Source organism: Hyalella azteca, unplaced genomic scaffold, assembly GCF_000764305.2.
Source record: "Hyalella azteca isolate HAZT.00-mixed unplaced genomic scaffold, Hazt_2.0.2 contig1265, whole genome shotgun sequence".
Taxonomy (NCBI): domain Eukaryota; kingdom Metazoa; phylum Arthropoda; class Malacostraca; order Amphipoda; family Hyalellidae; genus Hyalella; species Hyalella azteca.
The window spans coordinates 45,915-63,179 of NW_025931590.1; the positions used below are offsets into that span (position 1 = coordinate 45,915).

At 35.6% G+C, this 17,265-nt stretch overlaps 1 protein-coding gene across 1 annotated transcript; it reads right to left on the reverse strand.

Moving 5' to 3' along the window:
- Positions 1-4,783: 4,783 nt before the first annotated feature.
- On the reverse strand, positions 4,784-9,700 carry LOC108668559 (putative ferric-chelate reductase 1 homolog). Its single transcript, XM_018155800.1, has 5 exons — positions 9,659-9,700; positions 9,328-9,419; positions 8,698-8,825; positions 7,539-7,627; positions 4,784-7,041 (listed from the first exon to the last, which is right to left on the reverse strand). The coding sequence occupies exons 2-5, from the start codon at positions 9,416-9,418 to the stop codon at positions 6,972-6,974; spliced, it is 378 nt and encodes a 125-aa protein (XP_018011289.1). The 5' UTR covers position 9,419; positions 9,659-9,700; the 3' UTR covers positions 4,784-6,971.
- Between the last annotated feature and the right edge of the window lie 7,565 nt (positions 9,701-17,265).

The following is a 17,265-nucleotide window of genomic DNA, read 5'->3' on the forward strand; positions in this document are numbered from 1 at the left end:
TTTCTTATTTATAACTGAAAAGTGTTGTTTTATCATTTTTAAACGAAAAATATGCAATTGTCGTAAAGTTACCAAGGGTGGGCGCCTTGCCCCAAGCCCATGGGCCCATTGCCCCAGGGGTGGGGCAATGGGCCCATTTTGACACTTTTTACAAAATAATGTTTCATTAAAATTAAATAACTCTATAGGCGTCTAATTCACATCATACATTCCTCATTAGTTATACCTTTAAACAAAACAAAGAATAACCTCGTATTAATTAAAACTTCATAAAAAATTTAGTTTATAAAAAGGGGGGGCCCGCTGCCCCATGTTGCCCTATTTCGGTGCTCTAGAATTGGTTTTCCGCGGTCGCTCCTTATGGTGTCGTAATATTCGTCTGAAAGATTTGCCTAGAAGATTCCTTCAAAGAGAGTCTTGCACACCACAATTCTTCGGCGAGTTTTGCATATTGTTAATCTCATATCAATTCTAACTTCAACCTATCAACACTAAAATTTTATTGCTGTACTCACGACAAACGATTTAGTCATTTACCATCTCTAATGAGATCCCTTAAATATGTTAGGGTATGATCTACGGTATCACTATAAATACGGAACATCTGTAAGTATGCATCCTATATTGTGTATTGTGTTTCAATGTTTTGATACAAGCATCATTTTCAAAAGAGTACGAAACACAAAATAAAATTATAAGTTATACAAATTTATTAAAAAATAATAAATTTACATGGAGTTGACGTCACTTAGGAATGATTATAGCGATATTTTCGAGTCATCACTCGGCAGCAGCCAGCGTCTTCACTCTAAACTTGTCCAAATTACTGTAAGTTTCCTCGTAGCTGCGACATGTGCGCGTAGATCTTGTCTAATATCGACATGACGAGCTGCAGCAAACAGTTATTTTTTGAAAAATTAAGCGTAACAGAAGCTAATTAAGCAGATTTATGGTAATTTCATGAACTGCGCTTTAAATCTAAACTTAGTACACAACGCGCCAGTTAAATTAGATAATATTGATATATTAGCACAGTTTAATTTGAAAATAATACTGAGCTTCATCAATTTATCAAGTTTCAGGTATAAAAATTTCATTGTAGACCTTGCCGTTACAGCCGATATACGTAAGTTAGTGTACTTTTTTAAAAATTCTTCGATTATTACAAATGTCAGCCATCGCTTCCCAAGGGGTACCTAATTTCATTAAAATAAGAACATAAATATCAGCAATACAATAGATAGGAACTTCACAACTCAACATTCAATTCCCTCATAATCAGTTATACTCCAAGAATTACTGAACGTTCTCGCGCACATGCAGAAGCGTAAACTATAAGAAGCTATGCACAGAGCTCCATGTCTCAGTGACATCCATGAGAGGTTCGCTAATTAGGCGATGTGAAGCTTCTTGAAGCTGTCATACGCGAGCCTCCTTCGGCAATTAGCCTGCCACTCCAACAGACTCCAGTTATCCGCTTGGTATCATTGCTACCGCGACTGCATCACCAAAATTACAGCGGTTACGCGCTTTGTTCTGAAACTACGAGCAATGCAGAGTTACTTATCTGTCCCGTAAATAGTTTATCGTGGAAGGCACACGATGCGGCTGATTGTGCTATTCTTCTATTTCTTTATGCGACATATATCTGGATAATAATATAATAAATTTATATTTTCAAATTGAAAATTGCTTGATATATATTATAATCAAAACTTTTACCCAGTTTACTTTTTAAAATGAATTTTTAATATTAAGAACCTCACAGGAGAGTGAAAAACTAAAAATAACTCTATCTATCTTCTTCTATCTTCTATCTAAAATAAAAATTTACATTCCACAGAAAACTCTTTTAAATTATATTGAAGACCTTCATTTCACATCATAAAAGTTAAAACTTGTAACTACATTTTTAGGTCGCATTTTCCAGTGCGCACAACTCTTAGAAACTTTGAAAATATACGAAGAAAAAATAAATTATAAGATCAAATCATGTAGCAGCGAGTGGAAGACCAAACTTTACAAGATGAAGGCAAAAAACTAAGAATAAATTGTTGAGCTAATATCTAAAGACTTGTATTACAGTGATAAGAGAGTGAAAAAAGTTCACATGCCTTCATACGCAATAATACGTGCCGAAAAAATGCATTTATACAATAAATTGTGGGAAATAATCAGTTTCGCTACATCGCAGCTATTCGAACAACACAATGGGAATATGAACTTGGCAATCGCATTCTATGCTCGAACAATTTATTTATTAAATGCACGACAAACGGAATGATTCGGGCTGCAATTTATGTTCAAGCAACACGCATGAAATTATTGTATCGTCATTATCGAGAAGCCTCCTCGAAGTAGAATAGATATTTTTTTTATAATTTTATAAAAAAACTACCCATATATAATCTCCATAACAATATCCAAGCTGGCAAAAATTGAACAATAGTATTAAATGAATCACGAGCTTAAATATCGCTTCCAGGAATGATACAAGTTGCCTTGGCACCTTCAGCTGATACCTGTCAATTTTATTTAATTGAAAAAATCACTGAATACTTTGTATATGAAGTTGTAATATAATATTAATTTGTATAACGTTTCTAAGTGAGTGATATTTGTATATTTGTTACCTTTAAAACTATCCTACAATAAAATTAGTCATGTGATTTTTCAGTACAATCATAATTAATCAACAATAAAATTAATTTACATAACTTTGCCCATCTTGAAAGCCTAGGTTATGTGATCAGCGTCCTGAAGTAGAATCAAATAAACGAAAGGTCGAGTCGGTGTTGGCTTATGCATTAGCAGGCTCGAAGCAGTTTAAACAATTCTATTATGAAAGATACATTCTTCCCAAACCAGTCGAGTGAAAGCTAATAGAATTACGAGTGGCTAAGCTAAATTCAACAATAAATTATTCCAGTCATAATGCGATTGAACTAATTTAAATTAAACTATGAATTTATGAGGGGAAGAGACTGAGTGGAAAATAAATTTCATTGAAACCATTAATTTCATTAGAATTTAGGCGTCCAAATGAATTAGTTATTAGTATTTTCTGAATTTAGGCAACTATATACCTCGAAGAAGAATCTATTTTTGGAATTGCAATTTTCGTTAAATTAATACACAACCATCCAAACTTAATTAGGTGCTGACGAAATTTTTACAATGATGTTTTTTTTGTGGCAGCAAAATAATTTTTTCCCTGTATGAAATGTTTTTTTTCATAGAATTATTCTTTTCTGAAATTTTTTACTCCTACTGTTCGAGAACGAAGTACTGTTAAAAAACTAATTCTTCGAGTATGCAGAAGATATTGCATGGTAACCATGCACTTTTATTTCAAACTTCTAGGAACAGTTTTCAAGAGAGTATATAGTACTGCAATACAATTTGAAAGGCTTCTAATTATTATTACTATTATTATGACTTTTTACAGGAACCGTTTAGTGCACATTTGGCAATTTTAGGCAATTTATTAACCAGTAAATTAAATAGTTTGACTTTTTCGATAATATTGGCGGCCAACGATTTCCTATTCGTTATCAAGAATTTGTAATTTATTATTATTCATCATTCATCCATTTATGGTGACAATAGCATGCACACTAGCTTTTGAATTCGAATTCTGAATGTATTTCCGCAACGCAGTTTTGAATTTTCTGCAGTCAGCCCAGTTGTCGTGCTGGCAGTCGCAGCGGAGGAGCTGTCAGCCCAGTTGTCGTGCTGTCAGCCCAGTTGTCGTGCTGTCAGCCCAGTTGTCGTGCTGTCAGTCGCAGCGGAGGAGCTGTCAGATAAAACCCTGCTTACTGACGTTCTCTCAAGTCATTCTCACTAAGATCCTTGCTTACTGTTCATCGTTACCACACACAAGCCTTTGCATTTTTAAATTTCACTACTTTTATCTGCAGACTGTTTTTTCCATGGAGTACTATAGCCAATTTTATTAATATAATTAATAGCATACAAAACTCAGTCGATTAAAAAAAATTAATGTATCATTGAAGCAACAGATTAATTCGGCAACGACAGCCGAAAAATTTCAAAGCTGACTCCTTCCGAAATTACAGATCTGAAGCCATATCATTGTAAAGAATTTTACTGAACATACTTCTCCCGTATACATAAGGTTGGGACCTTTTAGGTAGGACCAGATATCGAGTTAATAAGCTCAGACAAAATTCATTTTGAACCAAACTTGACAGAGATTGTTCAGCAATTTGGTACGTTATCATTTACTTATGTTGTGATCCTTTTATTGCTTGTTAACCTTGGCTATTTTCTCTATATTGTTTATAATCTCGAATAACCTCAATTTGTGTTCAAATTGTTCATTCTTTGTTTTCAGAAACCGTTACAATCTATCAACGCGTTTTCATTCTGAACGATCCCCCGAACAAAGAGCCATTCTTTATAATAATAATAATAGAATTAATTCAAAGTTTAATTTGTGTTGGTTGCCATATTTGCTAAAATTATGAAGCGTCGTTTTCCTTAGTTCTGAAATCCCAAACATGTTGATTTGAAACTATTCAATCACCTCCATTAAGATGTGGCCGCAGGTTGCAGTTATTACTATCTATTTCTTTTTATTTGAGCACTGGATAATTTGACCTAAATAGGATCTAGTTTGTGTCTACTAGTTAATGTCACATCTGAAAAGCAGGTTGAGGTTGAGCCAGTTTCTGTCTGCCACCTTAATTCTGTCAACCTTCTGCAGGTGTGGATAATAAATAACCAAGTGCAATCTTGAAGGTTTCATTAATCACCCGTAATTGCACAAAAAACGAGTCCTTGATATTTTATGGTACTGATAAAAAGTATATTGCTTCATGGTGATCTCACGTGCCGACTACACTCAGACGAAGCTTGTCTATGTGATGAAATTGAATTTCAGCTCATGACTTCATTTAACATCAAGTTCAGTACTTGCCTACAAACTCTTCAAAAACGAACTCATTTAAAGTCCTGAAAACTTTTCGAAAGGCCTGCAACTAAAAAATTCCACAAGAAATTAGGTTACGGCAACGAGCTAAGAACCGAAAAAGTTGGCTACTCAGGATATTTTCTATTGCAAACACACTTTTTGTTCCTTTGAAGAACAAAATGAATTCATTTTTATTACTCGCCATTATTAACTGCCGAAGGAGTGCTCATCAAGGAAAAACTCAAATTAACATAGACTAATAACGTGCAACCCTTGGAATAAAGTCACTGAGCCAAGAAAATGTCTCCATTTTTTTTCCCAGCGCCCGCCTCATTATTCAAATATGTTAAGCGTCAAACGACGGCGTCGATAGAACATCAAATAAAAATAGTTATCGAAAAATCCCGTGCTTTAAGTTATGCATTGTTTAATGGAGAAGTGCATTCTTCACACGGTAAAATCTAATATGTATGGAAAGTCTCATTATTATTTACAAAGAATTAGGGGCACGAAATAATAGAATACTAGTCAGGATTTTGTCGCTTTTGTAACGAAAATGTGTAATTTCAGTTTGCATTTTCAGCATTTCAACAACGGAATGAATTGATGAATATTTTTCTTCTTATTTTTGTTGGTACTTTCTTCTGAAGAGTTATCAATATACCGTCATCCCATAAATAAATTGATAAAAATCTCTGCACATTAAAATTATTTGATAATGTCTTAATGTGAAAAATGTTGTAGACCAAAATTAATTCGTGAATTTCCCAATTTTGTGATCCTATAAGTCAATAAGTTGCAATGGCTGGATGTTCGCTTCCAAAATATACATCTGATCAGCTCAGGCTACATCTTCATACAAATAGACTAAATTCAGACAGGAATTAATGTATGAATTAGTAATTTGGTTATTTATGCTGCATTCAATTATCCGTCAAAATGCATTCAATTATCCGTCGAACAGTTAACACAGTCGAATACCGTAGTATGGAAGAGGAATTCAATTATTAAATGAGAAATTTGGCCCGAGGCTTAACTAATAGATGCATGTGGGAAAAGTTTCCGATAAATTGCAGCACTCCAGTGAAACATCTAATAATGGAAACCTTCAATATAAAAAAGTAATTTCCATAAATGCTAACTGCAAATCAGAGTTAAATTTTTTGTCATTTCAGTTAATTGTGTTATGAGTAAATCACAGAACTAAAACTAGTAGTTGAGAAATTCAGCACATGTTGAGAATGATATGGTTACCCATCATGACATTTTCTGGGATCAGTAATGAGAAAATTGAGCGTTTAGGTATGACCTCATCAATCTAAGGGACGAAAAAATACTCATAGAAATTCGTGTAATTAAAATTAGTATGTTTTTCACCCATTAATAAATAATACGCTAGCGTGAAAGATAGAATTTTCGTCAGAATTTGTATTGTATCTCACCGTTTTAGTATCGAGGCTAGAAACAAAATAAAAATTGCTATAAAATAAAAATTGCCTCTGGAGAATTTTTGGTTGAATAATTTACTGGGGACAAGAAGTTTCAGCCCCGTTGCCGATATTCACTTACAGAGAAAATGCCTGAACATATACATTGGAAATGAAATGTTATTCCAGATGTCTGTTTGATACACACCGAGGTCCGTTTATTTTCTTCAATTGCGATGAATAACGATTTGAATAGTAAAATGTCAAAGTTCAGATTGAGTAACCTACAAATAGTAAATCTGAGAATTGATACAGAAGGCTGACGAATGTCACATTCTACGTGTATAGTGATTACGGTACCACTTCAAGAACCGCGTTTTGTTGAGTAACATCTAAGTGCAGAAACCTAGGTTTTTTAATGAACCACTCGTATTAAAGCATCTTAGATTCTTAAAGATGTTAGAGACTAATTGGGATCAACGATGTACCAACTGAAAAATTGTTGATTACGACTTGCAAACCAAACATACCGTTGAATGCTTAAAACAGTGAGGGAATTCATTTACTTTCCGACAACACTTACTTTGAATGATGACTTTTGTTAATTATTAGGAAACGTTATACATTCGAGACCTGATATTCGTCCAATATGCGTTGTACCGCTGCACCACAGTGGCTCTGAAATGAAATACAATGAATAGCGTGCTTTTATACTAGATATACACTCAAAAAATATAACTCAGTACTCAATGCAGTGAGTGACAGAGAGCGCATTTTCTCGTTGACGAAAACTTGAGGTCACGGACAGACGGACGGACGGACATGGCGAGCACAATAGTGCATTTTTTCCATAAATGAGAAAATGCGCTGAAAAACGAGCAGGTCGTATTGTGACAAACATTTGCTCGTAGCTCTGATATGACATTTCGTAATAAATTTGGGTCAAGATGACCCACTTTATTATTTATTATTACTTTATTACTTTATTTATTAAATTTATTACTTTATTTATTAGCGAATTATTTTTTAGCGAGATGACAGGAAAAAGTTGAACCAAATAATTTGAAATGGCTCAGAATGTTCCAGGCACTCGAGCTAAATGCGAATCAGGCTATAATTAAAAATAATTATCTAAAGGATGTTTACGTCAAGCTCTGGTATTTTGTACGACTCACTGAAATATCACCGCCCCGCGATGCTGAAGAGGAACCCACGTCATCGAAACTTGACGCTTATCCTCGGGACTTTTGTGCGACACTGAATTCTGCCGGACAAAAAGTTACCTTGAATTAATTCTGTATTCGTACCTGATATACAGGGTGTCCCAAAAAAACGATACCCAACTTTGAATGGCTGTAACTCAAAATAATAGAGTTAAAAAATTTTTGGAAGGTCAGGATTTGTTTCCTATGTTTTTTTTTGCATCTCTCCACCAAAAATCAGACAGATCGATGTAGCCATAAGCGTTTGATAGAACTTTCAGTGATATGTGCTAAAATCGTGCTTGCGCAAAGTTTTAGTAAGATCATTTTGCATAATCATTACGTTGTCTTGACATGTTTTCTTTACGCTGTTTTATTTTTTGTTTCTTTAGTGAGACAAAAACATGGCAATTTTTGGTGAGAGACAATCATGACAATCTTTGGTGAGAGGCAATCTTTGGTTTTGAAATTTCCTCTCACCAAAATTGCCATGATTGTGTCTCACCAAAGATTGTCATGATTGTGTCTCACCAAAGATTGTCATGATTGTCTCTCACAAAGATTGTCATGATTGTCTCTCACCAAAGATTGCCATGTTTTTGTCTCACCAAAGATTGTCATGATTGTCTCTCACAAAGATTGTCATGATTGTCTCTCACCAAAGATTGCCATGTTTTTGTCTCACTAAAGAAACAAAAAATGAAACAGCGAAAAGAAAACATGTCAAGACAACGTAATGATCATGCAAAATGATCTTACTAAAACTTTGCGCAAGCACGATTTTAGCACATGTAACTGAAAGTTCTATCAAACGCTTATGGCTACATCGATCTATCTGATTTTTGGTGGAGAGATGCAGAAAAACATAGGGAACAAAATAAATCATGACCTTCCAAATTTTTTTAACTCTATTACTTTTCGAGTTACAGCCATTCAAAGTTGGTATCGTTTTTTTGGGACACCCTGTATATAATTGAACAGTTAACGGATAATTCTAATGAACAATTAGAACACCTAGCGAAAAGTCATTACGAAATGTGCAACGAACATCTTATTTGAATAAACTTTAACAAGTAATTTAATAGAGGCTACCGGATCTGTATAACCCGTATCTTAATCCGTATACACACACCCTCTTCGTCACGCGCATAATTTGCCCACCGCCTTCCACGCTCAAGAACTCGCCGACCCTCTGGTCGTCTTTGTCGCGGGCCTGCAGGAAGAAGCCGCGGAAGGTTTCCGCCACCGACGTCAGCATCACTGCCAAACAAGAGGCGCGTTTGAGAAATGTGGTTGAAAATTTAGTGTCAGCCCTGTCAGATTCAAAGTACCAAAAATATGTACAGTCTTTATACACAGATCGACATACCGTCTATATTGAAGCATGCAATCATGATTAAAAAAAACTAAGTTGTAATTGGCCGCAGGGCTACGTGTGACGCTGCAGTCATCCTTCCGGTGTGCTGTCAAGTACGAAGTAGGTTTCCTCATATAATCAAGAGTTATTGTAACGGTTCAGGAGTAATTTTAATTATCAAGTGTTTGTAGCAAGGCAGGGTGTTCCAATGGATAAATTTTTGAGTACCGCGACTGGAACAGCGAGTTGCGGGCTCGATCCCAACTTCTGTGACAGTTGCGGTCTAATATACATATAGGCGATGTGGCCGGACAGTCAAGAACCGACGACAGGCCTCTATGGCCTTATCAACGCTGACACCGTAGTATAATAGATATATAAGGCAGTCATACTGTGTTTGGTTACCTCTGATGGTGCTATTGTCTTCCTTGCTGGCGTGGATGACGAATGGAGATTGGCTGCGCTGCGGTCCGAGGGTTAGGTGAAGAGGATACATGCTGTCGCATGCAAGACATTTAATCAAAGTCCCAGCCTATACAAATTTAATAGGTCAAAGAAAGCTTCACAGGATCCACATTGACAACCTGACGTAAGTAATAGCTATTACCTGGAAGCCTTGTTATTTTATTTCACGTCTCTTATATATTTCATTGTAACGATATATTTCATTGCCTATGTGAATAGATAAATAAATCAAAAATCAAAATAAATATTGCAGATCAGCAAATTTGCGTACAGAAAAGAGTTGCCTCGGACAGCGCTACTGTTGAGTGCAAAGTCTGCATCCACACTGATGCTGGAACCCGGCTGTTAGCTCTCCGTCCAGTTTGTTTGTTAAACAATAGAATACAAAATAAAAAATACCCTAATATATACGCAGTGCTTGGGAACAAACCTGGCCAGATACACAACTAGAATGGAATTGTAAATCAAGTGACTTTCTACCCCGGATAAGGTTAGAGGCAGAAAGAGAAATCGTTCTAATGTCTTAAGACGAGGTGTGGAAAGTAAGAGTATCGAAGTGATGTGAATATAAATTATTGGACAATATTCTGCTTGAAGCATCCTAATGAGCCTTAACGAGATTATTCAGCGGATCGGCTCGTGAACTGGCTTGTTTCGGGAAACAGACAAAAAATTTATGTGTCAAATAATAATTGTACAATATTTAATTTAATTTAATTGTACAATTGTTAATTTAATTTAATTTAATTTTAATTTACAATTTAGTTAATTGTGCAATTATAATTGTATAATCATATATAATTGTAAATTTGTAGGTTACGGTGCAAAAATTACATTTTCATTTTTTCGCACTTTTTAAAATTTAATAAGGAAGTACCGACAGTATACATTTTTGCCGGACACGCCAATTAAAAAAAATTAAATCGTGGACTTTGTCTGAAAAAAAAATAACTGTGCAACCCCCGGGTGGGTCGTGCTGAACTCGCCGGTTTAATAGAAGTGAAATTAAACGCTAAAAAATGTACAACCCCTCGTAGTCCAGGTTTTAATTTCTCTCATCGATTTCAAAACTTTGAACATTAAATCATCCATCAGTGTAACCATTGGAATGTTTAAGTAATCAGTACCAAATCTCCACGTCGTTTGTCAAAGGTTAAACTCTATATATTGCCCGGACGCTTCGTGCAGATCGCACCACTGCACTGCATTGAGGCCGCGGACTTGAAAGAAAACTCGTTGACCTGATGACATCCTGCGCAGTTCAAAGTGAAAGCAGGGACAATTTCCTGTGAATTTCTTCGGTCAGTTTGCCTTATTGCTTGGCAGCGTTTTCTGGGATTGGTTTGCTAGCGTCACACTAGGCGAGTCAGTCAAGGAATTTACTTTTCTTCGGGATCTCTGCCGGCTACGGTAAAAGATTTATCGTTGAAGTAAACATTTTTATCATAGTTTCGATTAGTGGATTCTTAATTTGTTGTTTAATTATTTCTACTCAACACAGTATATACGACAATTTTCTGAAGTTTGCCATTTTACATATTTTATTTTAGAAATCTTACGTTGTACAGTTATACAGTTATGATCAATTTATCATTAAAAGTGCTAATTTCGTTGTACAAATACTTCATTTTTCAAAAAGCATGAAGTCGCTGAAATTTGTAGAATTTTCTAGAAATTCTATCTGTTATAAGAAAAGCTTTTGGGAGTACATACTGCTGATCCTGAAATAAGTGGAGAAACACCTCATCAGATTCGAGGATGCCTAAACAACACACACAAAACTTCATGCCAGAACTCTATTTGTCACGTGGTTCACTCAACTAATTGGGAGGCAGGTAGGAGTAATCCATGCAGCTTTCTCACTGCTAATGTTGCACCTAAATTGCATGGGTTCTTTCATATTTAATCCCGGCTCACATGAAGAGCCCGACCTTAATATTGTCTGACTCTTTATTTACTAGCAGTTCTCTAACGACAGCACATTATACAGCATAGAGGAAATAATAGCATGTTAACTTCACTAGTTCCGATAACGACACTTTGGTCTCAAGTCATTGAGTAACTACTCTATATTGGAAATATTAACTGGATTTGAAAAAAACTTCCCCCCTTTTATTTGCAAGAAGTAATTCTTTGGTTGCAAAAAATGAAGAGAATATTGACCTCAAGAATATTGACCTCAAAGAAGTTGCTATTCAAAGACACGATTTAAAAAATTTCTTTTCAGTTCACGCCAATTTATTGGAAGAAGTTTCACTAAAATGAACCAACTGCGTACCGCCTTAATTTCGTTTCATCTCTATTAACAAATTTATTTGCGGAAGTGAGAACTAATTTCTCCAGAATTTTCTTCCCAATGGCGGTCATTAAAAAATAAATTACAACTTGCCGACGGAGGGAGCGCGTGGTTATCGTGGTTAAAAAAATGAAGGTAAATAGCGAATATAGTCAATAACAACGAAATTGCTATCCTGAGGTTCAATGTAGCGATTATGGATTCATGTTTTCCTTCACAGCTATAATGTAATGCATTAACTTGAGATGCAACGAAATCTACATGGTAAAATAAAGTAGATTTTGCAACTTCATCATCATATTGCATTGGTTGCGAAACATGAACGATATTTGGGTGTGCAATTTTTTTTAAATACAACTTCAAATTATGAGTAAAGCTTTAAGTGATTTAAGATATGTGACTTATAACGTCGGTAATGTTGCAAAGCAGACTCATTACTTAATAATGAAGCTTCATTTAAAAGTTTTTCCACTTGAAATAAGCCTTCACTGAGAGTATCTGGAGCGTCATTGATGAAAATTTTACTTACTTGGTATGTCGATGAGAAACAGTTCACATAAAAATGATGTAGCAAATAGAGTAGGGTTGCAGGAGGTTTAGATTGAATAATCGATGCAAGTCTCGGCGTTGACGGGAGATTGATGACCTCGAAAGGTAAATGTTGAAACGTGGGGCCACATTGAAGCGCTCGAAAATTTGGAACTCTCCCTTCGACATCGCGTCACCTCTATTTTGCAAAGTCAACTTCTGATCAGTCGCACTATCCTCTTCTTAAAAATGAAAAAGCCATCATACTATAATTGCCAGAGAACTGGTGGATTAAAATTGATAACAAATATTGAAAGCGCACTTATGAACGTTAGTGAGCACATAGGGCATTCTGGAGGCCAAACAACGAAGTGCGAAGTGAATCAATTAATTTCAATGCTCGGTGTCCATATGCAATATAAGTTTACCTATCCTTTCAAATAAGTTATAACTTTTCTAGTTCGAATTTTAATTGCATCATTTTGTGCCGTTAGTTGCGTTGAAACTAATTCTAATTTAAACTATCAAAATTATTGGGTAAAAGGATTTTTTATAAAAGGATATGCACATGTTCTCCTGCAGCCTTAATTTGCGTGTTATAAGCAAACAACTCGGATCAGAAATTTGAGCTCTCGAATATCATTAGTAGATAAGCCGTGACTTCTGTCAGAAAGATTTCGAAGTATGTCTTCTTAAAATATGCCAACCTCATTATTCTTACATGTGAGAACAACCTAAAACGCTTCCTCAGGCCTCAGCTTGGAAAAACAAACTGTGATATCAGATGTCATTTCCGGTAGCTGCCCAAGTCAGCGAGCAAAAATCTAGGAGCCAAACTTTAACGTCAAAAGAGTTTAATCGTTTTTCTTGAACAAGAAGAATACAAGGCATGTGATTTAGTGAACAACAGTGCCATGACTGTTTGATTAGCCGCCTTTAAATTCTATTGTGACGCACATTGAAACATTCCAAGCCGCTATGTGCGGCCATAATTATAGTTAAATTCGGAGCAACCACGAAGCTGAGTTACAGTAACGTGCCATCATCATAGCTCCTACAAATCAAGCAGTAGCGCACTTTATGCAGGTTAATATAACTAATTGCACAACATTAAATATGAACAGCCTCATAAATTCAGCAAAAGGGTGGAATTCAGCACCTCGTTGAAGCTTGATGGGGCTGTGGTGCAAGGAATAAGATAGTGATCACTTTGTCTGAGTTGCCAACTGATTACATATTGTAAAACTATAATCTGAACAACAATTTCTAACGTTTACATAAGAAACAATCCGAATAAATTATTCTGTGAAGGATCAATTGCGAGTGATAATATTTATACACACTAACTTTAGTTGGCAGGCTAGAACAATACACATTTTTTTGCATTAAAAAAAGCTAAATAAGCCAACTAACAGCATTTTAATTTAGAGATAGAGAGTGTTGAAGCCTTCCAAATAAAAGGCTTAAAAGCGAGAACAAATTTCGAAATAAATCCCTAATATGTAAATTAGGTTTTCCAGAGCCCTGACAAGTCTAAAACACATTATTACAGCGTTAACTGGGCAATTTGCATGACTGTTTACTTCCATGAACTACCGCAAAATTCATGTTAATTTGAAAATCTGGCATAGATCGCAGGGCTTCGACTCATTGTCTAAGATAAATAAGATTGTAAATCAAGCAGAAATTGTCTAGCAGTAAACACCAATTATACATTTCGGTTGGTATTTCTTACGATTCTAATTGCATGGCAACAGGTCGTATCTTTTTCATGAATGGATTTTAAAAACAAATTCCCAGTTGAAATTACCGTCTATGCATAACTAACACATTAATTCAATTTTTCTCCAAAAAAATCATAAACAATCTATCCATATAATCTACAAATTTTGCAGGAATAGCAAGATCTCAGTCGAGCTATATGTAGAAATATCACCGCACTTTCTATTGTCTGACAAGTTGTCAGACAATAGAAAGTGCGGTGATATTTCTGTAGCTTACCTGAGATATCATTATTCCTGCATAATTTGTAAATTATGAGTGACAACAAGCCTCACGTATAGCAGAAGCGCTCTTGTGATGTGCCGAACTGGTTCCAAATTACTCTCGCTTAAAAAAGGACATTGGAAGCGCCGAGAATGTTCTCAAATATATGAGACAACGCGGCTGAATATTCATTCATAGAGACAGGCGAGTTTCGACTGCAAGAGATTCCTCGCCTAATTTGAATGATGCCTCAAATTGAAATACCCTCTTTTTTCCTTAACGAGATTGAGGAATACGTTAAAGGTTAGAATGATGCACGTTCAATGTAAATTGTTAATTCCGAAGAATGAAATATTTGTCTGAATTGACACATTTTAGTGCGTTTCAAAAACAAATTACGAATCACCGGGAGAAACGTTTTGCCTAATTTTTTATAATAATAAATTCGAATTCCTAACAATACTAACATCATTATTTTAGTAAAAGTGCACTCCGTTATTCACTAAGAACATCCTCTGGAAGCTCAATGTTTTATTCCGGCTATCAAGCTCATTATTTCAAACCCTTAGAGTCTGGTGAGCCTGATCTTGGCTGCTAAAGGTCGCCTCAGGAAACACTTTAAGGACATTTAAGCTGGGCTGTTTGTGATGCGATGAGCCCATAGCTGGCCACGAGCTATTGCATCGCCCAATGTAACTGGCAGCAAGCGCCACTTAGAATTAATATGATGACCGCAGCTAGCTGCTCTCTATGCTAATGCTGCAGATGCAGGTTTTGGTGAAGTGATCCACGTAGCTAATGCACCGAACACCGCAGCATTGTCTTGCCACACTACTACTAGAGATAAATATGTGATGTGTAGGATCTGTTAACTTGCATGAACATGGGCAATATTTAGCCTACTATTTATAGTGAACCTAATTTACCAAAACGAAATTCCATGATTTGAATTATATATAAATATAATTATATTCCTGCATATGCTTGGAGAGACATTATCTCTTTCATCCAATATATTAAATCTCCTCGAAAATTTAAACCTCTATATGAAGTGAAATTTTAAGTTTTTCCATGAGTATTGAATGATTTAATAGTGAGTAAAATTCTTAAATGGTCTGAAAATTTGTGTGATTTCAGTTTCGTAACTTCTTCAAGATCCGAATGCGTAAGGAGCAATTCGGTGCCAACTACAGTACTAGTCATTTTTTGACACATTTGATTTAACTTCCATCAATACTTTAATAGTCACTCAATACAGGCATATAATCTGAATGGTCTTTCCATCAAATTTCATTCATAGTCATTAATTTTGTTCGTTTTCATTTCTGTCTAATAAGCATACGCCAACTTTACTGAATCATTCAAACCATATTCAATTAAAATGATGGCTTGTAATTTCAGTAAACCATTCAATTGCGTGAAAATTCTTCAAGCATGACGCTAAGTGACATCTTGATATGATATAGCGGTGACGAAAGAAGCACTCAGCGCGTATTGCTCGTCTCGACGACGTCATTTAATTCCTTCCTCACAATTAAGTGAATTATTACGTCGCTACCTATTTCTTGTAGGTAATGAAGAACGCCGTCTCTGTTACCTACCTCCGGGGCAATATTTATGCCTCTTATATGAATGATCAACTATCTGGTTAAAATAATGGAGAAAACGTTAGTAGAATTTGTGTTTCTATTCGCATAAATCTATGCATGTTGATCATGTTATAAGTAGATCATAACAATATGTTCTGTTACAGAACGTAGAGGGGTACTCGATTTCTTTATAAGAGAGTTGTTTGAAGATTTAATGTTGAATCATTTACTGAGAAGACTTACAATAATCAATAAATTTTCACGGTTAGCAGGTAAACGACAGAATAATTTGGGAAAATGATGGCTTGGTAACATCACGAGTTCAGTATCGAGTCACACACAATCATGTTCATTCTCCTCTCATCCTCTCATGGCTTTCATCACTACCTGCGATCTCCTTAATTTCTTTTGAAACTTAGGTCAAACTTTGAAGTGCTTCAGTGTAATCGAGGGCTTAGGTGGGTTACGTCAAGTGGAATCACTAACGTGAATTTCGGAGGAGTTCTAGCCTCGCCGATTTACTGGAGTTTTTTTCTTCAACTTTAATAATAACCTACATGGCTATCATATTTCTAGGCACCGATATAGTAACATTATTAGAATGAATTTTAGTTCATAAAAAATACACTAACTTTAAAACTCTGCACTTACATAACAACTCTGGCTTAAATCTTGTGTATAATAATATATCGTATATTGCTATGAAAATAAATAATTCAGTTCATATTTTTTGAAAGATATATCTGGGGCCGGATTATCAAAGCTTCGTAACTTTTTGTACTTACGACCAAAAAGTTCTGTGGTACGTAAATACACCCTAATTTTGGCATTATCAAAACTTTCGTACGCAAGTCTTAGCTAAAAGCCTAAATTTTTTTCCCGCGCCCATTTTTCTCGCGCAAATGTTTTTATAATACAACCGCTAGTATTATGTTGTCATAGCAACGCCACTCGTAAGTCGATTGTGCGTACTTACGAAGTTTTGATAATACGGCCCCTGAACATCTATCTTGAGCCCGTATTTAGTTATCTATATTTATCAGGCCTAACACATTTACGCTCACATCCTTTGGAAGTCATCCAGACCATAGACTGTAATATGCCAGGCACGACGAAAAGGGAGCACACTCATCAATTCCAGGTATTCCAGACCAGCGCCTTCATTCACCGAGCACATATTCCTTGCCATGACTGATGGATTTAGCCTTCCACCCTTTCCAGCTTAGAACGAGACCCACACTAGCCACAATCCTGCCATCTTTCTCTCTAATTTCATCTATTACTCAGAGGAAATGAGTAAAGCTTGATGGGAGTTATGAGCTGAATCAGCGAGCCACTATTAAGCTTATGAGGTTAATATGGAGCAAAGTTTTGAACTGATATATAATGCTGCTGATAATCATTTGCTGCGAGTGAGACGGGAATGGAAGATGCCCCTCGTCGCGGCCATTGTTCAGGTAAACACGACGCAAATCAATG

Coding starts and splice junctions, on each gene's coding strand:
- LOC108668559 (XM_018155800.1), bottom strand. CDS start 9,418: ATGTATCCTCTTCACCTAACCCTCGGACCGCAGCGCAGCCAATCTCCA. Junction 7,628..8,697: donor TTATGCGCGTGACGAAGAGG/GTGTGTGTATAC, acceptor TTTGTCCGGCAG/AATTCAGTGTCGCACAAAAG. Junction 7,042..7,538: donor CGCGGGGCGGTGATATTTCA/GTGAGTCGTACA, acceptor ATTTCATTTCAG/AGCCACTGTGGTGCAGCGGT.